General features: G+C 41.3%; 2 protein-coding genes across 6 annotated transcripts in view; one reads left to right on the top strand and one right to left on the bottom strand.

Annotated features, from left to right (window-relative positions):
* IMMP1L (inner mitochondrial membrane peptidase subunit 1) overlaps positions 1-19,844 on the top strand; it is a 69,751-nt gene extending 49,907 nt beyond the window's left edge. For all 4 annotated transcript variants that reach the window (XM_015428500.1, XM_015428511.1, XM_015428505.1 and 1 more), the window contains 2 exons: positions 16,452-16,562; positions 19,609-19,844. In XM_015428500.1, the coding sequence (XP_015283986.1) occupies positions 16,452-16,562; positions 19,609-19,677 (180 nt within the window). In that variant the 3' untranslated portion in view covers positions 19,678-19,844. The remainder of the gene's footprint in view (positions 1-16,451; positions 16,563-19,608) is intronic.
* Positions 19,838-23,038, bottom strand: part of DNAJC24 (DnaJ heat shock protein family (Hsp40) member C24) — a 78,355-nt gene continuing 75,154 nt past the window's right edge. For both annotated transcript variants that reach the window (XM_015428530.1, XM_015428523.1), the window contains one exon: positions 19,838-20,889. In XM_015428530.1, coding sequence (XP_015284016.1) covers positions 20,765-20,889 — 125 coding nt within the window. In that variant the 3' untranslated portion in view covers positions 19,838-20,764. The remainder of the gene's footprint in view (positions 20,890-23,038) is intronic.

The raw sequence follows: 23,038 nt of genomic DNA, 5'->3' as shown, positions 1-23,038 counted from the left end.
GGACAGAGAAGTTTTCTTCACCTGGGTTCTCTCGTCTCCTCCTCCTCACCTCTATTATGGGGCTCCCTTCTTTCTTGGTAACAGCCACCACCGTAGTAGAGGGTTAAGGATGATCCTCCTCAGCCTGCACAATTCTCTCCCTTAAATCTCCCCACACCTGCCCCTCCCTCATTTCCTTCAGAGGAGAGCCGCCACAGGGCTAGCCAATTCCCCAATTGCATTGGCTTCACCCTGCCCTTCCTCCTCCCAGTGTGGCCATCACTTTTGGGGATGTTGTTCGCGTCCTCCACTTCCCCCCCCCCTTTCGCTGCCGGCATCCCTCTTGCTGGTTGTGCAGGTAGGATCCCCAGGCCAACAGGATATCTCTTCTGAGGTCTTCCTTGGTCATCTTGTCATCAGAAGGTCAAGGTTCCTGGGCTTCTCTTTTTCTCTCCCATACCTGGGGCCGAGCCCTCCCCTCCTGACCCATCCTGGGTCCTTGTAACATGTCTCCCAGCCCTCCCTGGCCATCTACCTGGACCTTGTGCTCCCTGGCTCTTTGCTCCAAGTTTAGGAGGGGGGTTGACAACCCACTCCTGAAAATACCAGATTTTGGTTTTTTTGGTGCACATCCCTAAGTGAAACCTTAACCCCCAGGTCAGATCTTCTGCTCACCAGTAGCAGTTCCCTCTTGTCGGGAATAAGCTTCAGTTATCCATTTGTGTGTAAAATCCTTTCCCATTATTCTGAATAGCTGTTTTCATTGTGTATAAATCTGTTTAACAGAAGTTCGTTACTGGAGATACTTTATTTTTAATGCATCAATTTGCATAGCTAGCCCTTGTTGTGAAATGTATTCTAATTTTTTGGACTAATATTTGGAAAATAAGTTTCCCTTTTCTTGGTTGATCCCTGGAATGAAATAGTAATATCATGTTTGACATGACACTCCTTTGTTGTGGGGATAGCTGTGACAGGCCCTATGAAACAGGAGCATTGCTTTCAGTCTCAGATTTATTGCAGGATTAAACAGGATAAGATGTGCAGTGTTAATGTGGCAGGGTTAATACTGCTGTAACATTTCCGTTTCTGTGATGTTTACAGGCTTAACACCGACATTGTGTTAGTATTTTCCCTATTTAATTTACTGACAGAAGAACAGATTCCAAAAAAAATATTGTTTTTAACGGGCTACATTCCCATTTTTGTTTGTTGTATGGAAACAGGGGGTCTTCTCCAACAGTGCAACAAATATAAACTTCTTGTATGTTTTTGGCTTAAGCAATGTGCCAAATGTTATACCAATGTAAAATCAGCTACATGTTAAGACCTGGACTAAGGGATTTGAAATGAAGAGTGTTTGTTGGATTTAAGTGAAATGGATTGCCGTGCGATATAAATTACTAGAATTGTGACAGTTTCGTGGCAATAATAGTTAGAATTTTTGAGATATAATTTCCTGAAAGCAAAATTGAAATATTGATTTTAATAGATACCTCTAGAGGCTGGAGGTCATGGATTAACATCTGTTATGAAACTTTCTGAAAATTGGCATATGTTGGTCAACTTTTTCATGTGTATAAGAGGAGTTCATTGTTAATTGGTAGGGGTTTTTTTCCTTCATACTTTATTTGTGTCTCAAGTAGCAGACAGTGGTTCTGTCTCTACTGGTGATACAGGTGAGCCCAGTTTGTTCTTCTGCTCTGTGCCTCTTTTGCTATTACTACATATTATGACACCACCAAAATCAGTTCCTTCATGTCTGCTCCTCCTCCCTTTCATGTCTCCTCCTCCTTCCTTCCTTCCTTCCTTCCATTTAACACTGAGACAGCTTACAAATATATATATCCAGCATTTACAAGCTCAGTGTAAACACATAGACCATAAAAACAGACCACTGACAACTTAAGGCAGCAGCTTCCAGACTAAAATAGTGTATAAAAATCCACCCCTTAATTAAAAGTCTGGGTGAACTTAGATGTTTTGGCCCATCATCTAAAAGAAAGCAAGCGTAGGCACCAGGCAAGACCCAAGGGAAAGGCATTCCATAAGCAAAGTGCCACTACTGGGTGGGGGGGACGGACATGTCTGGTTGCAGCCTTCCCTCTGAAGACAGGTACACAGAGCAAGGCTTGTGAGGCAGATATTAATTGGCCGGCTGGACAATGTGGGAGGAGACAGTCCTTCAGGTACCCTGGCCCCAGGGCTTTAAAGGCAATAACCAGTACTTTGAATTGTTCCTGGAAACAAATGGACAGCCAGTGCAAATCCCTGTATGCCATCCTTGACAATAGCCTGGTTGCTGAATTTTGGATGAGCTGAAGTTTCAGGACTGTTTTCAAAGGCAGCCCCATGTAAAGCTAATCACAGCCTAACCTGAATGCAATGAGAGCATAAATCACCATGACCCAATCCCGCTTTACAAGGAATGGCCGTAGCTGGCCTGTCAGTCAAAGCTGATAAAAGACACTGTGTGCCATGGAGGAGATCTGCACTTCTAACTGTAGACCAGGATTCAGCAGTACCCCAACCTACAAACCTGTCCCGTCAGGAGGAGTGCAGCCACCTTGATGTGTTGCAGCTGTCTCTGCCACTGCCAGTAGCAGTCAGTGAAGTAAAGGAAGGGGCTGTGGCCCACTGGTAGAGCATCTGTATTGTGTGCAGAAGGTCCCAGATTCAATCTTTGGCATTTCCAGGTAACAGGACCTAGTAGGAGGGGATGTGGCCTGAGACCCTGGAGAGCTGCTGCCAGTCTGAGCAGACAGTACTGACCTTGATAGATCAACTGTCTGATTCAGTATAAGGCAGCTTCATGTGTCCATGTATACTTGGATAGTTGGGGAAACTTAAAACTCCGTGATATCATAGTACATACTTGTGTTAACCCTAACCACAACTTAATCTCATGTTGTGTAGAAGAGATGAAATGAGTCATCCGATTATATCCAGATACCGCCTTTCTCTTTCCTACCTCATGGATATTTGTGAAAATGAGATTTCACGGTCAAATAGTTTCCTAACACTGTTACCTGAACTGTGTTTTTTGAAACTGAAGGTGCCAGGTATCGAACCTGTGACTTTGTTTGAAACACAAATGCTCTCTCACTGAACTGTGGGGTACCTCCTGCAGCAATAACATATTATAAACAATATTATAAAACAATTTGCTATAAATTTCACTAAATTAGGATTGATTTTGAAAATGTGTTGGCAAACACTCGTACTGTCATAATTACTACTGTTATGAAGTACTTTTTTTTGTTCTGTCCTTCTTCCAGTTCATCATACGTGGTTCTTCCCTTTTCCATTGCATTCTGTCAGCAACCACGTAGGACTTGGGGTGCTGAACTCATTTGTTACGAGGGCCGGATCTGACATAAATGCCATTTTGTTGGGCCGGGCCATGTGGACCGTAAAACTTAATGACAGGTACTGGAGACAGAAACCCAGCTGGGAGGGGGCTGCAGAGGAAAACCCACATAGGTGGACTGGAGAGGCAGCAGTGCAGCGCTGGGCAGATGCTCCCACAATGCTTGACTGCTGAAGACAAGGTTGCTCTGCCATGCTGAGGCCACGATGGAGTGGCTTCGCCCACTCCCCCCAGCACTCCCTCCCTTGCATCAATTGCTTGCAGGCCACGTAAGAGCCCTGGATGGGCCGGTTCTGGCCCCCTGCGCCATATGTTTGACAACCCTGATGTAGACAGTGAATAGCTGTATGAAGGTCACCCATGAGTGTCATAGTAAGCAAAGGTTTAAACTAGTGTCTTCCCAATCCTAGCCTGACACTTCAACTACTAAACCAGGCTACCATTGCATTAAATGAATCAGTCACAGTTCAGATTTCAGAATGCCTGAGTATGAGGGATGAAACATTCCTGCTCCCCACTCCATTTCACCCCATTGTACCTCTCTAACCTCTGTCTCCGGATTTCAGGACATGCCCAGGGACAGAGCTGGATGCCAGGTGTGGGTCTGCAGTAGGTGGGGTGCAAATGGTGAAAATTGTCCCCTCTGCTTTGGCAAGATTAGTCTTCTGCCAGCAGACAACTCATGTTGGATCCAATCCTGAGTGTTTAAATAGGATTATATATCAACTCATGAATATTTTATTGTTGTATCTACATGTGATTTAACAATGTGAGTTGCATTTTGATTAGCATATGTTCCGATTGTGCAGCTGCTGAAAAAGCAAACTGAAAAAGCAAGCAGGAAAATCGTAATAAACCACTTTATATATCCTATGACACTGATATGCTTTAAGTCCTTGTGTCACTTGAACAGAAGGAGGACCTAGTAATGCCTCTTCATCTAAATAAGGACAGTAAATCAGGAACCCGCTTTTTGCACATCCTAGTGATAAAAAGCCTGGATACAACTCCATTTCTCAGCAACACTCTACTGATAATCAATTGCAACACTCTGCTAATGCTCTGGCTAGAGCAGATGTGGAGGGAAATGTTTACTTTGCGCTAAAGTGAAGTTCATTGAGATGACAGGCTTCTTTCATCCTGTGGTTTTCTCTATAGTGAACACAGCCTAAAGATTAAGTGGTTTGTATCTGCCTCTTGGAGGACAAGTCTTATTCAGCTCTTTGGTACGTTTAGCATATTATTTAGAATTTAAGCCAATACATTACTTATGGAATTTAATACTAAACAAGTAGTTACCTCCTTCATTAGAATTCCCTTTGGGAGTTAGTATGCTTATGGACATGTGAATATTCTAAAATCAGTAATGAGAAATATTATCAAATATCATTTATATCAAAATATCAAATATCATTTTGGGCTGTTTTGCAAGAGACAACTGGGATTTGAATTATTGCATTTATTTAGAAAAAAAATTATGCCTCCATTTTAGAGACCTGTTATGAGGCAACTCACAACTGAAACAATGCAATAAAACCATGTCGCCATTAAAACACACCATTAAAACAAGCCAGAACAAAAAAAATAAATAAACACACCATTGCAAACAAGCCAGAACATTAGGCCACTTGAAAACCATTTGAGAGCTCCAGATTTTTTAAATTGGCTTTTGAATATTTACCCCTTAAAAGGAACCTTAATTGTAGTTGGAGGCCTCAAAACCTGTAACTCCAGGCACAATTAAGAAATCTGTGCTTTCTATACCTCTTTTCTTAATGGTTACATTCCTATGTCCCTGTCAGAACTGTTTGCCAGCACAAACACAGTTTTTTTCTTGTGCTCAAAGCTCTCTCCTTTCCTTGGGTGTGGAGTGCAACTGAAAGTTTCCTGCTTTGGGATGCGCTAGATCAGACTCCATTTTGCCATGATGTTGAAGTGCAACAGTATGGACAAAGGGGGAAAGTTCAAATTGTGCTCCATGTGGAAGTGCTACAATGCAAGACTTGAAGGAGGGAGGACATTAATACCAAGGAGTTGCTTTGTGTGCCTGATTCTGGTACAGATTTTCTGTAGCAATATAAAAGAGCCTTGAGAGGGCAGTGGATACAGATGCAGACCACTGGATTCCACCTGTTTCTGTAGGATGCCGCTATAATTGCTGTGGTCACTCCTCTGCATGCACCACAACAGGAACAGCCGGAGAAGGTATTTGGCAACTGTTTATAACAATATGCCTTGGACTTAAAATTCTGAAGTATTGTGAGGGGATTGTATGTATGTGTTAATGAAAATTGTGATCCTACTTAAGACAGTTAACACCTAGATTCTAAATGCACTACTCTGACAGTTGCAACAGGCATGCAGACAGGATTGCTGCATGCAAAGAGATTTCTTCTTCATCACCACAGCAGAAGTTTATCCTTATGGTGAGAAAAGATTCACACACAGAAATTGAACTGTGTCAGGGACCAGCCTACCTAAGGGACCGCCTTACCCCACACGTTCCCCCAAGGGCACTACGGTCGGGGAGCCGGAACCTATTGGAGGTACCGGGCCCCCGGTCCATCAAATTAACCATGACCAAGAACAGGGCGTTTTCGGTGGCGGCTCCTATCTGGTGGAATGAGCTCCCAGAGGAGATCAGGGCTCTGCGGGACCTAGTACAGTTCCGCAGAGCCTGCAAGACGGAGCTCTTCCGCCAGGCTTTCAAATAGGAGCCGCCGCCACCACCAGTATACCACCAACGCATCAGTATACCATCGACGCCCTGGAGGACATCGGGATATGGGCATGGATTACCAAAAGCCGAAATACTCTTTTTTGCATCATGGGCGAGAATGGGACGTTTAGAGGACTGCCATCTTGTTTTTAGATAGCTTTGCTTCAGATAGGTTATAAATTATGATGTACTTTTAATATTTTGTATTGTTTTTACTGTTTTATTAGCTACATGCTGTTAGCCGCCCTGAGCCTTGGGGAGGGCGGGATATAAATGTAAATAATAAATAATAATAAATAAATAAATAAACTGAGCACAGTATTTTGAAATAAGTTCTGCTTTCTACATTAGCTTGAGCAGTTTTTTCCTACGATGTCTGCCTGCACAGACATTGTTTCTTTGATTTTTTGAGAGAGGGGGATTTTGAAATTTTCTGCAAACCTGGAGTTTTCCCTGGTTTTTTAGGCTTCAGTCATTGCCTCCCATCTCACTTGCAGATTTTTTAATCTGTGTGGTCGGGCCACCCATGGGAATAGGATGCAAGATATTGATATAAGAGCTACTATATGCTTTGCTTAATTTTCTAAATGTCATGTAAATGAATGGATAAAGAAAAGAAGTTAATAGAGAACAACTTCCAGTGCATTTTTGAGCCTGACTTTTCTTCTTAGAATAAAATTTCACTGTGTACAAAATGGCTTGGTTGGAGATCCTAACAGGCTTGAATAGTATTTGAACATGAAAAATTCTCTGCATCCTTTTACATATTGTTTTGTGTGAACTCCAATACTGAGAATTTTCTGTTGCTCTGCCTTGATTTTCTGTATGGATCTCTTTTTCATTGTAGAAAAAAAATGAGCATACAGACATGGCAAACTGCATTCCTTAATTAGAATGTAAACTGATTTTGCATATTTATTTTGACATATCTAGTAAACACATTTTATAAGTAGTTCATATGATTAATTTCATTTCCCAGTAGCAAAAAATGCTTTTACTGAAATATTTGTTATAGGGAAAAAATCAAGATCTTCGACTTGGTCTCTGTGTTTCACACCCATGGGATCTAGTACGCACGTGCTGGATCGATCGGCATTGTAGCAAGTTCTTAATGGATTTTCGCGCCCAGACCTCGGGCATGCGCAGGAACCCCACCGCGCATGCCCAGAGGGGTGGGCACGGACATCCCGCCAGTTCCTCTCTTACCGCCACGTTGGAAAGACCTTTTCCTCGTTGGTCTGATGGGTTCGCTTTTTTCGCTATTTGCCTCACAGCTCTTCAGATTTTTTCCTCAGTTTCTTTTTTCTTCTTGGTCTTTTTCGTTTGTTCTTTAAAAAAAAATTAAAAAAATGTTCTGCTGCAGACCAACACAGCTACTCTGTGAAACACTCAAAATTAAAGCAGTGGAAAATGTTTCACCCTATATTTCTAATTCATTATGTACAGTGGAACATAATAGCAGTGGTTTCAGTATATTCTAGCAATTTTAGTAATCTTGACAACCATGAATTGACATATTGTAATATAATGTTTAGTAAGCTATATAATGTTTGTTTTGAGACAGGTGAAAGTTATGTCTTCATGAAACCTGAAATGTGAAGGAAAACTTGATTTTTTAAAAAAAGTTCTTACATTTTAGTTCTTTTGGTTCTTAATTAGGTGCAATTTAATCAGATATATACGTTTCATTAGTAGCTAGTGAACGTTATTTGATATTGCAGTCCCTTTTATCATACTTCACTTTAATCAAGAGAAGCAACACCTGTGGTTTATTCACCAAAGCTGCTTTTGTCAGATGAATACCTGAAGGCAATGAAGCAATTACATTTGATGCTTGTACCAGTGTTGGACACACTTCGACCTCAGTAGGGATAGAGGAGAACCTTGTGACTTCATTCTTTTGTCTGACAGCAAGATTACTTCTTATCGTACTCAAGAAGGAAGCCTCAGAAATAAATGTCAGTATAAGAACAAAACAAGGTTCTTTTTTTATCTCAGCACTTTAGTATCCTTGGAGAAGACTGGAATACTTTTGAATGTTTAACTACATTGGCCACCCTTTGAGGACCAAAGAGTGATGAACTATTTTGAAAGAGAGAAAAATGAAATTAAATGAAGTATTTGATTTTCATATTTAAGTGAAAATTGCAAAAATAATTCTCAAGGGTTCCTTTTTTATTGTCAGTCACAAACATTTATTGAGGGAAACAAGTCCTTTTTCTGTTCTAAAACAGTGGGAGGGGTCTGGCCCAGCTAAAGTATAAGGCCTCTTCTGCTGTGACCGTTGGTTTGTTGTGTGGGGCCAAGTGCAATGTGTCCATGGCTCTTCCCCAGGACAGCATCCTATGTATATATAATTACCCTACATATTTACACTTTATGGCTCTCCCATTGGCTGTGCTGTGTGCTTAATCAGCCATTGGCCAGTCAGCCACCACTCAAGAGTACTCGCATGCCATTGGCTAGGTGCTGGGTCTGCTCCTCTTCCCCACCCACTGCTGGCTTGGCCATTCCCTGACAGAATAAACTGCCAAAACGGCTGTCTCTCTTGACAAAGACACTTCACCTCCTCCTACTGCTAAGCAAACTTTCCCTTCAGTGGCTGTTGCTAGGCAACCAAGCTTGGTTCTGTCAGTAAAAATGGGGGGAAGACTGCCCTATCCAGGTCTGTTTTGGCCTTTGAGAGAAAACTCATTGGGGTAGTCCTGACTAGGGTTGCAGCTCCAGATTGGGAAATTCCTGGAGATTTTGTGGCCTACAGAAGCCAGAGTTTGGGGAGGGGAGAGGCCTCAGCTGAATAGAATGCCATAGAGTCCACCCTCCAAAGCAGTTATTTTCTCCAGAGGGAGAGAGTTCAGTCGTGATACCCAGCAATCTTCAGGCTCCACCAGGAGGTTGGCTGCCCGAGGCTGCCGGAGCTCCAGATTGGGGAATTCCTGGAGATTTTGTGGCCTACAGAAGCCAGAGTTTGGGGAGGGGAGAGGCCTCAGCTGAATAGAATGCCATAGAGTCCACCCTCCAAAGCAGTTATTTTCTCCAGAGGGAGAGAGTTCAGTTGTGATACCCAGCAATCTTCAGGCTCCACCAGGAGGTTGGCTGCCCGAGGCCTGGCAGTGCCCTCTGAGTGACCTGATGACACCTGACTGGCATGACAACTAGGCCTGGCTTTTTGCTCCTAGTCACCTCCAGCAGCCCCTCAAGAAGAAGAAGAAGAGATTGGATTGCTACCCTGCCCTTCACTATCTGAAGGAGTCTCAGAGCAGTATATAATCCCTTTCCCTTCCCCTCCCCACAACAGACACCCCATGAGGTAGGTAGGGCTGAGAGAGCTCTCTTGAGAACTGCCCTTGAGAGAACAGCTCTGAAAGAACTTATGACTGACCCAAGGTCACACCAGCAGCTGCATGTGGAGGAGTGGGGCATCAAACCTGGTTCTCCCAGATTAGATTCTGGGCTCTTAACCATTACTTCAAACATGCTCTCAACTAGGACAGCCAGTGTGGCGTAGCAGTTAGCACTTCAGAGCAGGGTCTGCCAGATCCAGGTTCTTGCTGTGGGTGATTTCAGACTAGTCACAGACTTTCAGCCTAACCTACCTCACAGGGTTGTTCAGATCAAAAGGGGGAGAGGAGAATGATGTAAGCTGCTTTGGTCCCCACTGCGGAGAAAGACTGTACTTTTCCTAGGAAGAGGGGGAAAGATGGAAAACTGAAGTCAGAGGGGCAGATAAAGGTAGGTTGATGGTTGGCTGGAAAGGAGATAGGGTACAGGTTGTACATCAAAACTATCAGATGCCGTTGCAGACCTATTTCTTTTAAAACCAACTATAAATTTTCAGGATCCAGACAGTCAAAAGCTTTGCTGTAATCTATAAAACACAAGCTGATTTTCTTCTGAAATTCTCTCATACGCTTCAGTAACCAATGTAAATTTGCAATATGATCTCTAGTGCTTCTTCCTTTTCTGAACCCAGCTTAAACATCTGGTATTTTTTGTTCCATATATGTTGCATATATTTGTTATAAGCTTTTGAGCATCACTTTACTTGCATGAAAAATTAATGCAGTAGTCTGATAGTTGCTGCAGTCTATGGTCCATTGTTTTCTTTTCCATATTTGATGGTGTAATCTTGTTAAAATGTTGATGGACTTCATTTCTGTGGTTTGAAATACCTCTGTTGATATCCCATATACTCCTGATTATTTGTTTCTCCCAGTTGCTCTCAGTGCAGCTTTCACTTCACTTTCTAAAACTGGAGGTTCTTAGAATCATAGAGTTGGAGGAGCCACACAGTCCAACTAGTACAAAACCCTGCTCAACACAGGATCAGCCTAAAGCATCCCTGAGAAACGTTCATCCAACCGCTCTTTGAATATTGCCAATGAGGGGGGAGCTCACCAACACCCTAGGTAGCTGATTCCACTGTTGAACTACTCTTACTATAATTTCCCCCCGATATACAACTGGTACCTTTCCACCCATAATTTAAACCCATTATTGCAAGTTCTATCCTCTGCTGCCAACAGGAACAGCTCCCTTCCCCCCTCTAAGTGACAGCCTTTCAAATACTTAAAGAGAACAATCATGCCCTTCCCTCAACCTCCTCTTCTCCAAACTGAACATTCTCAAGTACTTCAGCCTTGCCTCATAGGCCTTGGTCTCCAAGTCCCTGATCATCCTCATCATTCTCCTCTGCACCCGTTGCTTTCTGTCCACATCCTTTGTAAAGTGAGGCTTCCAGAACTGCACACACTACTTCAGGTGCAGCCTGATCAATGACATGTACAGCAGGATTATGACGTCTTGCGATTTGGATGTTAGGTTCATTCCATCTTCTTCAAAAGATTCTGCCTGGAAGGAATCTGTCATCCTTTCATCTCTGCTGTATAGGTATTCAGTGCATTGCTTCCATCTTTTCTTTATTTTGTTCTGTTCAGTTAATGTGTTTCTGTGTTGACCTTTCAGCATGCCTAGCTGTGCTTTAAATTTCCCTTTGATTTCTTGGATCTTGTGAATTGTATCTCTTATTTTTTCTTTTTAATTGTTCTGTTCTATTTTTTTTAACACTGGTTATTATGATGGCTCTTTGTATGTGCAAGTCACTGGAACATTCCATGTAGACTTCTGATACTATTTCTGTCACCTTTTACTTTTGGTTTTCATCTCTTTAGTAATTTTAAGAGTTACATCAGTCATCCATCGAGGCTTTTCATTTCTTTTGGCTACAGGAATAATCTTTGCTAAGCTACAGCTTATTTGGGACATTTAAGTAGTTAAAAGCATTTGTCAAGTAGGCATTTCAGAACAGGGTTGGGAGAGAACAATTACCCACCCATTGTATTTTTGGTACAAATCAGCTTCCCAAGCAGTTGTTTGCCTTGAAAGACTGTATGTTTTTTCTCTCAAGGCAATTAGCATGGGGGTGGGGTAGTGGTAGAGAAATGATACAGGTGAAAGAGAGGTACACCTCTCCTGTGCCATGGCAGCAATCCAGTTTCCTTATCCATCCCAACTGGTTTTTTCTTTCTTTTAAGAGATTAAAGGGTCATTCAGTCATAGATCTCCATGCCTCCTCTCTAGATTTGCTCTAAGGTAGGGATGTATTCCAAGTACACATTGTACTACAGCATAGTGGCTGCAAATTTAATATGTACACAAGATATCTGTTTTCTGCTTTGTTGCCATATAATCTGATCCAGTGATCTCTTGCAGGTACAAATGGTCCATAATATATTTAGAGCTTGCTCAGCTTTTTAGACAATCTTCCCTGAATTAAGTGGAAGTCTGTGCCCAAAATGAATGAAGAATCCTGTTTATGAAGGATCTTAGTGTATGTGTTAAAAGTGCAGTTGGCTTAGTAACTTGGGGAGATATTTAGGTAGAGATGCAAGAGATGCTAAACTCTATTGCCAGTGGGGTGCAAAGAAATGAGACCTGATGTGGTGTAGTGAATAGAGTTAGAATTGAGAGATCTCGGTTCAAATCCCTGCTCCATTCACATGATGACATTGGGCAGTCACTGTCTCTCAGTCTTGTTGGCAGAGTTTAAAAATGCAGAGGAGCAGAGCACCAACTGTTTAAAGAAAATAACTCAGTTCATTAAAGAAGAAATAAACTTTGATAGGAGAGGGAGAGAGACTTTAACTAAGTGATTAACTGCTGTGAGACAGGAATGAAGGAGGATGGTTCAGTTGGAACAGCAAGACTCCAAAGAGTCAATCAGGGTACAGGAATTACAAAATCTGAAACTGTGGGAAGTCCCTAATCTAGTTATGCTAACTACCAGTCCTTCAGCTGTCCCCTATAGGCTGTTTTTCTGATCTTCTTCAAGTAGGTGCACTATAGACCTTGTATATTCCAACAAATCTAACCTTTTAGGATTATTGTGAGGATAAAATTAAAATTATGGAAATCACCCTTGGAAGACTTTTTGCATGCCAACGCAGAGCAGTGCTTTATTGAAGAACTTTTTTCCTTGTGAAAAATAGTTACAGTCAAGGGGTTTGTATTAAAATAATGAATAATTGTGCTGCAGGGGAAATGTCTCCATTTTAAACGAAGTAAATATTAGTGATGTGTACGTGGCATATATACCGCATATATTGCTCCCATAAATTAATGTTGTGATGTGTGTCAAATATTCTTATCCATATATTTATTCTGGTATTCCTCTTAATTAAAGTACAGCTGTGTTGTTTGTACCGAAATGCAGATTTGAATGGGAAACTACAAAGTTCAGATGGTCAGCCTGACAGTTTGTATTCTTTGCATGTGTGTGGCATACATTCTACCTCTGTTCAAATCTGAGGCAGGCTCAACATCCCTAAAATATGCTTCCTAACAAAAGAGCTTCAGAAGGTCTACCAAATGTTCATCTAGTCTAGCACTATGCGTCCCCCCCACTGTAGTTGTCCCCTAGCCACTGGTATTCAGAGGTACATGGTCTCCAAATATGGATGTTCTGTGTAACTAATGTTGCCTGACAGACCTATCTGGCATGAATTGACTAATCCATAATCTAAGATAGTGGCCATCACTACATACTGTGACAAATTAATTATGGATTTTATGAAGAAGCATTTCCTTTAGGCTGTGATGAATGTACTGGCTATCCAACTCCATTGTATGCTTGCAAATTCTTTCGTTATCTTTTTTCCCTAAAGCCCCAAACCCTTTGTCCTTTCCTTGCAGGGAAGGTGCTCCAACATCTTGCTCAGTAATCCCTTTGTAATAAGAGCTAAGCTAGATGTGATGGCAGCACACGTTTCTAACAAAAGAGCTTTACAAGAGCCCTACTGAATCAACCAAAAACCCATCAGATTCAGCATTCTGTTTCTCTTGCCTGGTTGTGCCTGGAAAGCAAAAGCCTCCCCCTGTAATTGGTTCTGTATTTTAACTCCAGAATTGCCATAGTCATACAGAGGGAGTGGTGTGAATTGAGAAGGGTGTGACTTTTAAAAGTAAAACTGGCATGTTGGAGAAAAAGCCCCTGCCTGAAGTTTAATTCACATTAGTTTGCCTCCCTCAGTAACTTTCTTTCTTAGTTAAGCTCCAATGAAAGAAGTGGCCTCGGTTGGGAAAAGACCATTTGTGCAGAAGGAGCTGCAGAATGGTAAATAACATGCATAAACATATTGACTTTTGCTTCTAAACACATAGAAGTGCACCATTAGGTACAGTTTGGCCCAAAATATTGCAGAAACAATAGGTGAATGTCTTTTATTCCTCATGGGCCCCGGTCACACGGGCCGGATATTGCGGGGGGGAGGCGTGGCTAATTGCCCCAGAGGAAACTAACGCGCGGCTGCCCGAGCATACGTCCCGGTCGAGGTCCCGTGGTTCGGGGGAAATGCCAATCAGACGGGTATCCTGCAGCGTGGCACAGAAGCCGCGTCGCGCGATCGCACTAGCAATCGCTCTTTGTGTGCATGCGCTGTTGGGTGCTGTTGCGCAACCTGCGGAGACGAACAGCGGCAGGCTCCGGATGCCACGTAAGTCCACCGGGAACGCGATCAGACGCCCGCCCTTGGCCCGCGGTTTCAGGAAACTAGTACCTCATAGGTACTAGTACCTCATAGGTACTAGTTTTTAACTCCGCACCTTCGGCGGGGAGCCACGGGTTCGCCACGGGAGCACTGCGCTTCCCAGATGTTGGGGTCAGATCGCGCCCGGAAATTCCGTGGGACTCCCGTGCCTCTCCCGCGGCAACTTTGCCGTGTGACCGGGGCCATGCTTACTTTTTTCTGAGATCTTGTCCATTTTGAAGAGCAACCCAAATATTTTTGAATTGTTTCAAAATCACCTGTCTGACACTATCACTTGCTATACTTGCACTTACAGCGAAGTAAGTACTAAAAGAGGGTATGATTTTCCTTTGAGCAACTTAGAATGATTCATGCTTGCCAACTGTGCTAACAGGTTTGCTTTTCTTTTCTTGTGGATTTGCAATGGAATGGTAACTTCCATTAGATCTAGGTATATTGGCCTGCTTAATAACAGTTTCCACATCTAGCTATGTCCAGCATTTTAGCTGTGTTAGCATACTATTTTTTAATGCTTAATTTTATGCTGTCCCCTGTAAATCTTTTAATTTTATCTTCATCCCCTTGCACTAAGTTATATTATTGTGTTCTGGCTTACTGTTGAGCCTTACTGCTGCCTGGCATTGTAACTGCTTGACCATAATGTTTCTGAGCAGAGAATGTTGTGGTGATTGCGAAAGTAGCTGAGATAAACTGATCCATAGATTTTAGGCCTTTCTAGCTATTACCTGGCCTTCAGAGTCTATTTTGCATGGAAAATCTGCGTTCAGATAAAGCTGTATCTCATGGTGCACTCATTACCTTCTCCTAGTGGTGAGAATGAGAAGCAGAGACCTGAGACCTGCTGCCAGTCTTACTTTGACAGAGCTATCCTTAATTGGTCTACTTAGAATCCTATACAGATTTATTCAATGGGGCTTACTCCCAGGAAAGTGTTTTTAGGATTGTACTATGTGTAGGTTTATAGGGACCAGGCCTCTGAACTGGCCCTTTATCTGCTCCAGCTGTTGGAGTTAACAAGTCCTTTCTGTTGCCTGGATATAAATGTGGTAGCCTGCATTTAGCATCAGTGTGAAACCTGATAAGCTGCTTCTTCGTTTTAAAGTCATCCTGGGGCTGCGTCTTGGTGTGAAGAGTATATTGACTCAATTAAATCAGCCAGCTCTTGAATCTGTGACAATTACGTATAATTAAAGTCATGTTTCTTTCCTATTGCTTGTGTTTGTTTAATATTAAGAATTCTTTGCCGATTGTAAATCATTCAACTGTTTGATTCCATATTCATTTCAAAAGCTTTACATGCTGGATATTTTGAGCTGTTTTTTGTCTGCTAGATAAATGCATACAACTTTGAATTTGTTTTTTCCTCCTAGGTGCTGTTGCAGTTGTTAATTCCAGATGGTAGTTATGCTTTCAGAGCAAAATAAGATAGAAATCTACTGGCATTTTAAAGACTAAAAAAATTAAGTGTGTGAGTCAGAGCTCTTTTCATCAGATGCATGAAGTATACATCTATAAGGCTGTTGAATCATTGGCCTTATGGATGTCGGCTTCATGTTTCTGATGCATCATGAATGCTTATGCAGGAATGAATTCATTCAGTCTAAATTGCCATTGGACTCATGTTTTATTTCATTGTGGTTATGTTATAGCATCTCAAATATCACAGCAGTAGTCTAGGGCTGAACCTATGGCATTTAATTCAGCTCACACACTGTCCATATAGGCAGTAAAAGGTCTCTGTTATATGATAAGGTCACCATCATTAATTTTTAAATTACAAGGAGAGACTTTCCAGTTTGTGATGGTCATTATTGCAATATTATGTGTTGTGGATCCTGCCTGTGCATAGAATGAACTGAGATCTTAATTAGAACTTTGACAAGCCCTCTCTGATAAAATGATGAGATTATTCGTAATTGATGTCACAATCAATTACTATTTAGTTCATCACAAGCCTACTAACAGGTCTAGCCTTAGTACTGGCCCCAGGATGTTGATGAGTGTGTGGCTGCCCTGTTCATGCTGTTACCGCGACAGCAGGGCAGATTTTCAGTCAACATCCTAACGACCTCTTTTGAAGTCTATTAAATAAATGACCCTGTCACATTGGTCTAACCTCTTACATCTTCATTTGGGTGCTTTTTGTTGCAATATAGTGTTTTTGGAGCATGTGAAAGAATAGATACTTGGATTTTTTTTCTCATCTACTCTGTTTCAGGGAAGTGTCCATTCATTCATCATATCTGCATGCTGAATGGTAAAATTAGATTGTACTGTTGGGAGATGATTCCATTTTCCTTCGACTACATATTTGTCTTTTAATTTTGATCTTTCTCAGGTACCTAAAGGACACGTTTGGTTAGAAGGTGATAATCTCAGAAATTCTACTGACTCCAGGTGTTACGGTCCTGTTCCATATGGGTTGATAAAAGGACGTATTTGCTTTAAGGTATTCTTCTGCAATCTAAAATGTGTTAATTTAACAGTTTTTATAAGTCTTGGGGGCCCTATACTACCACTATGAGACATTTTCATTATCTAGTGCAGCACATGGACTGGGGTGTTAAAGTGTTTCAGGAGAACATGATCTTCTCAAATGACTACTGTGCTTAAAGATGTGTAAAACATGAGCCAAGTGAATTTCAAACCTACTTTTATATATGAGGGGGAAAAGAATAAATACTGTTGACTGTGTATTCCTCATTGAAGGCAGTATATGAAAGTGCAGTACTGCAAAATGACATCCGTGTTGTCCAATCAACTGAAGCATATTCTAGCCTGCTCCATATTCTGATTTTGATGAAAGAATTGTGCTTTCCCACCTTCCTTTCCAAGCAGCTCTTTCTGTCCCCAGAAGAACCCTTGGGGAAATCCTCCAAAACAGCAATTGATGCATTAATAAATGGAAGTGCCTTTGACTCATATAAGGAGTAATTTGGATCTGTGCCCAGTATGTCATGACAAAAGTTACAAGTACTATCAACTAAAATAAGGTTAAAGAAAGGTAAACACAGTGGGCTGAATTTGCCTATCTGTGATCATAAGGAGGTCAGAAGCAGCAGGTCTCCTCAGTCTTCCACTACCAACTGTATGAACTCCCAAATATCAAGAAGCAGCAGACCTTCCTGGATAAAATGCCACATGGCTTTTGGTGGGTGGCGAGGACAGGAAATCAGGTGTAATCAGTCCATGTTGAAGCAGAAAATATGTGTTTTAAGTCTTGTTCAGAGAGGTGGCAGATAATAGCATTTTCATTGGAATTTTGATGTATATTTAACATTTATGTGGGGCACATGCATGCATATTTAATTATATTTTTCAATGAGATTGTATACTGGTGAGTGAAAAGCCCACAGTAATGAAAAAGTCATTACTTTTTATATTAACTACAGCCACACATATAATGTAGTAACATGATAATCTCTTTGCTGTAGTTATTTTTAAATGCTTGGAACATAAGAATTCTACTGAAATCCATCTAGGCCAGCCTCCTATTTTTAATAGACGTCAGAGTTTTTCTAGTTCCCACTTCAATCCCCTTCTCATCTGAACCTTTCAAATTGCTATAAAAATATAATGAAACAGTTAAAATACTTGGGTATGAGAACAGGTTAAAACATTTCAGTTTCCAAAAACTATCTGAAACATTTTTTTCCAATTAAATAAATTGGCTTCCACCCATCCTTTTGATCCAGAAGGATGCCCCAGGAGATTTACACAGAATGATAAAATACAGTTTGGGGATGTTTTCATCTACTCTGGTATCTTACTATGGGATGACATCGCAACCAAGCTCCAGTTTTCATTAAGCCTTCTGGTTGTTCCCAGCCCCTTTCATTTAATCTTAATATCCAGAGTGCTGAAAACTGGATGCCAGGCTTTGTGCTCATTCATCCCTCCTCCCCAGAAATGCTTGCTTTTGCTGTCTCCAAGACACAGAGATAAGAGCTAGGTGGAGCATTGTGCTTCAGCTGGATTGTTGACTGCTGAAATACTGGCAGTAGGAATGGGCACTAACTAGGAAAATGTGGTTCGGTTTGTGGTTCATGGCATGCCCGGTTCGCAAACCACGAACTGTCACAAACTTTTAGCTGCCAAACAAACTGGTTCAGTTCGTGACAAGGTAGAATGCTCTCTGTAGCATTCTAGGGACACCAAACTCACAGGGGATCTCCAACTGACTCTCCACCACCTCACCTCCAAGTTTGGTGAGGATTCAATTCATGGGGTCTGAGTTAACACCCCCCCCCCCAAATAAAGTGCCCCCAGGAAAGTGCTTTCTGGGGAAATGACATGTGGTCATTTTGACAGGCGTAGGTTCAGGAGTGTATAGAGTGAACCCTGTGCAAGCTAAAGACATCAAGTTTGCAGGGGACCTCCCTTTGATGCACCTCTATATTTCCTGCCAGTTTTGTGCAGATTGGACTTAGGGGATCCAAGTTGTGCTTCGGCTGGATTTAATTGATTTATACCCTGCAGGCTCAGGGCGGGGTGCCCCCAGATACCCCCGGGAAAGTGCTTTTGGGGAAATGTCAGGTGCAGGCTCAAAAGTGCAAGTTACACACATCAAACACACAGGAAACCTATTGGTGTTTTCAAGGCTGGAGAATTCTGCCCCCCTTGTTGCTTTGAAGTTTGGTAAACATTATGTTTGAGCAGAGACAGTTTGTCTGGAAATGTATCCATTCAGGGATTGCTTGAAAGTTTATGCCGGTTGACCTGCCACAAACTTCAGCTCGTGAACTGTGAACCAACCAAAATTCATCACGAACTTTAGTTCATGAGCCAGCTCATGCCCATCCCTAATTGGCAGCTTATAGCCAGTTTCCCATCTTTGTATACTTACAGAAGGCATGTGGTCAAATAATTTGGCTGAGGGTGGGGATTCCATAGTTCTTCAGGTAGCCTTGCCCCAAATTTGCTTTAGATGTGTGCATCTGGTTTCCAGACATATGTCAGTAGTGCTAACACACAGGTATACCATCTCTAAAATTAACTTCTGTAATGACGAGTATCCAAACCAAGTGCGTCTGATTATGACTGGTGATAAATCTTCTATATGATACAGATTTTTTGCTTCTGGGTGTGCATGAGCATCTTTAACTGATGTAACTGGCAGTGGAAACCTAAGTAGAGTCACAACCTTCTTAGCCCATTCACTTCACATGTGTAACTCTGTTTAAGATAGATTCAGGTGGGGTAGCCTTGAAACACTATGTTTTCTCTCTCAAGGCATATACCATGGTGGGTAGTGGTAGCAGAATGAAGTTTGAGTTCAATGGCACCTTTAAGACCAACGAAGTTTTATTCTGCATATAAGCCTTCATGTGTATGCACACTTCTTCCAATTTAGGGTTGTGCTGTAAACAGGACCTGCTGTGGACTTGCTTGTAGCATTTATAGTTTTTCACTTTTAGCTGAAATGACGATGAAAGACAAGAAAGCAAACAAGAGAAGGTGACCAGTAATCTAACATATTTATTTTTCTTTTATAGCTATGGCCTCTGACTGATTTTGGATTTCTACGTGCAAGTCCCAATAGTAACAGGATTTGTAAGGACTGAATGAATTATGCTCATCTGATTTCTTCTATAGCCTTAAAAAAAACCTCCATAAAGATATTTTATATACCATAAAAATTGTGCAGTTAAGATTCCCTATGGATTTAAATACAAATTGTTTAAAACTATACAACACTTTTCATCTATCCCACATACAAATCCTTCTAACAATCTTGGGTCATTATACTTTCATTTCTTTTCTTTTCTTTTTAATAAAATGCATATTTACAAAGGATACAGAGATTATCCCAGTAGTTGTTCACAAATCATGCATTTTTTAAAAATGTCCGAATCACATTGCTTTTCATTTATTTAAAGTAAATTAAATAACCGCCTTGAAAAGAACGAAGACATATACAATTGTAGAGGGGGACTCTTTTTAACTACTATGGCACCAGGTAGACAAATGCTCAGATTGCTATATAACAATGAGGGGAAGCCATTGTGAACTTTTACATGACCCCCATTGTAATAAAGGAGCACTGCTAAGCAAGAAGTCTTTTACTTCAATAATGTAAACTGGTTCCAGCCACCCACAAAAGGAGCAAGTTTCCAGACATGCCTTTGCTCTCTCCTCCAACAAACGGGTAAATCAGCAAAAACCACTGTTCTTACATGACCTCCACCACATATGCAGAATTAAGAATAGGGGTCTGTGTAAGAATCGGGGTGGTGATTTTTGCTGACTTCCTCCGTCCCACTGCAGCACAAAAAGGCCTCACCATCCCATCTTTAAGAACTGCAATTTAAGATAATATATAGTATCTGCTTTCAACAAATTACATTTTGCTTATACTTTCTGTCCCAAGTATGCTATCACGTGTCCCATATCAAATGAAATCCAACAAAAGTAATCACCTCTTCACTACAGTATGGGATTTACTTATGTGCCGTGAGTAAACTGAGGAAGGTCAGTATTTAAAATGGGAAAGAACAAGCAACACTAATACAAGAACTACAATTTAAAATGCATACTTATGAACATTTTCTGTGTATTTTCCCATGTTTTTACTGATCCATTCATTCTTGTCTGTCCACAAGCAGGTGCTTCCTTTCCCTTTTTCACATGCTTGAATCAAATAATGTTGGATCATCGAAGGATCTCTATAACTAGCGAACAAGTGTCACAGCATACTAGAGAAACATCTTCAGCTTCGCTTTTGGAGATACTGTAATTCCCACCACATCGACAGATGAGAGAATAAGATTGATCATCTATTGAAACAAAAGTCAATAACTTTAGTGAATTCTCAGATACTTTTGAAATGCTTCCTAAAAGCCAGTAGTATATTGCAAATATGGAGTTCCTTGATATAGATGCAGAAGGCTGTCATTTTCAAAGTGAAAATCTCATGCTGCAGCTGGAGTCCCGAAAATGAGAATTTCCCTGTGACACAAGATTTTAAGAAAACACAAACTAGCTCCTATTTCTGGAGTAGTGTACAAAACCTCAATATATTGTCCTCTTAAAATGTCAAGAACTGCAGAAAATACTATTATTATTATTATTATTATTATTATTATTATTATTATTATAATATTTGTGTGGTGGAATGGGCCCTCTCCGGCCTGCAGGCCCTGTTCCACCCTGTCCTCCATGGTTTTCCCAACACCAGAAGAGGCTTTTCTCTCTCTCTCTCCTGTAACCTGCCACCACCTGACCTTTGTTTGTAAAGAATTGCCCTCTGGGAGGGTTAGGACTCCCAGCTTCCCTTCCATGTTCTGAGGCCTTGCCTCTGTGTCTCCCACTGCCCAGTGCCTGGTAACCACGGGGACCGTTTACTGCCTTGTGCACCCCTGGAGGAACAGCCACTTGCCAACTGCCTGTCTTCCACTCCTGGCACTACTTTTAAAATAGTATGTCCTAGATGTTAGAGTATAGTACAGAGAACCACTACCAGCATAAAAATTTATAAAGTATTTATTTAAAAGAAAATGTTCACAAGCATACTTTTAGCACAGCACCAGATTGAGCAAGGGATTCAAAAGAAATGGGTAAAACACAAATCCTTTGTCCCTGTCTCTATACATGTCCTATCAGAAATTAGCTTAGCTTAGGAAGTGACAAATCTCTACTGAGTTACCATTACCTTGAAGCTTTCAGTAGCTCTCCAGGCCACCACATGGTCAATGGTCGCTTCCTCCAGACCTCCACTAAGAGTTCTGTCTGCTCTGACGGGCCCAGCACAAAAGAGCCCTTCCCCCTTGCTCCCAGGAGTTTTATCTTCCCCCTTTACCCTCCCACTGTCCCAGTCAGGTCAGAGAAGCTTTTCCTGAAGTTTCCAGAAATTTCCTTCCTGAAGTCTCTCTAGTATTTAATTCCTCCAAATTTATGTTCCCTGCTTGGGGGGGGGGGGGGGAATGGACCCTCTCTAGCTAGACCTATTAGCATTTATTAAGACGTAGCTGAGGTGAGCCTAGAAAGCCATTGACTGACTTCCTCCTCCCTACCTGTTCTTTGCCCGGGGGGGGGACTTTAAAAACACAACCTGAAGGTTTTGCTCATATCACCAACAAAGAAAAAGTGCATTTCTTCAAACAAATTGAAGCCAGGTCTTTGTCCAATGGGACTCAAAATCTCATAAACAATATTTTTTAAAAATAATAATAATAAAATATATTAAAAAAACATTTATTAACTGCCCTTCTACATTGGAGAACTCAAGGTGGCTTCCAATGTTAATAAAACAATGGCTATAGCCAACAAGAGAATGGGAATGAGTTGGGGATAAATGGGTGAAGAATATACATTTATTCCAGTTGCATGTGGTTAAGTTTCTTTCAGTGCTGAAGGGGGAGGGGGTGTACCAAACTGTCCATGGAAAAGATGGGTTTTTATGCAAATGTTCTGGGAAGCAGTTTCAGGCAAAAAGAATGTCTGTGAACTCAGTATGTATAATCTTCTACATCTGACTCCTGTGGGAGAATTTTATTGGGTAGAATGCTAAAAAAAAGTGCAAGAAATCTTTGCATCTGTTTTCTAGTGGTTAAAGAAAAAACTAAAGTGAAGCTGTTGCACATATAAATCTTGAGTGCCTTTGTGACATTAGTAGTCATTGCAGCAATACTTTCCTGATTAAATTGATTTACATAATTATAATCTCAGCATTAGCTGAGAAGTAGGTATTTTGCCTATTCTGCGGTATTTTGATTCTGTACAATCAGTAGTTTGCCTAGCGATGAATGCATCAAACACAGGGAAGTTCCAAGCTTTGAGTTGTTAGAAAATAGACTGAAAACAAAATGGCATGTTTGAGAAAAATCTATGATGTGGTCACATTTGGAACAGTGTATTTCAAATGTGACCACACCATAGATTCAGGTTGCCCCATTTAAACAGGGGATATTGTAGAGCTATGAAAGT

The sequence above is a fragment of the Gekko japonicus genome, unplaced genomic scaffold, assembly GCF_001447785.1.
Source record: "Gekko japonicus isolate JY-2015 unplaced genomic scaffold, Gekko_japonicus_V1.1 scaffold687, whole genome shotgun sequence".
Lineage (NCBI taxonomy): Eukaryota > Metazoa > Chordata > Lepidosauria > Squamata > Gekkonidae > Gekko > Gekko japonicus.
This window is presented reverse-complemented; position numbering and strand designations above follow the sequence as displayed.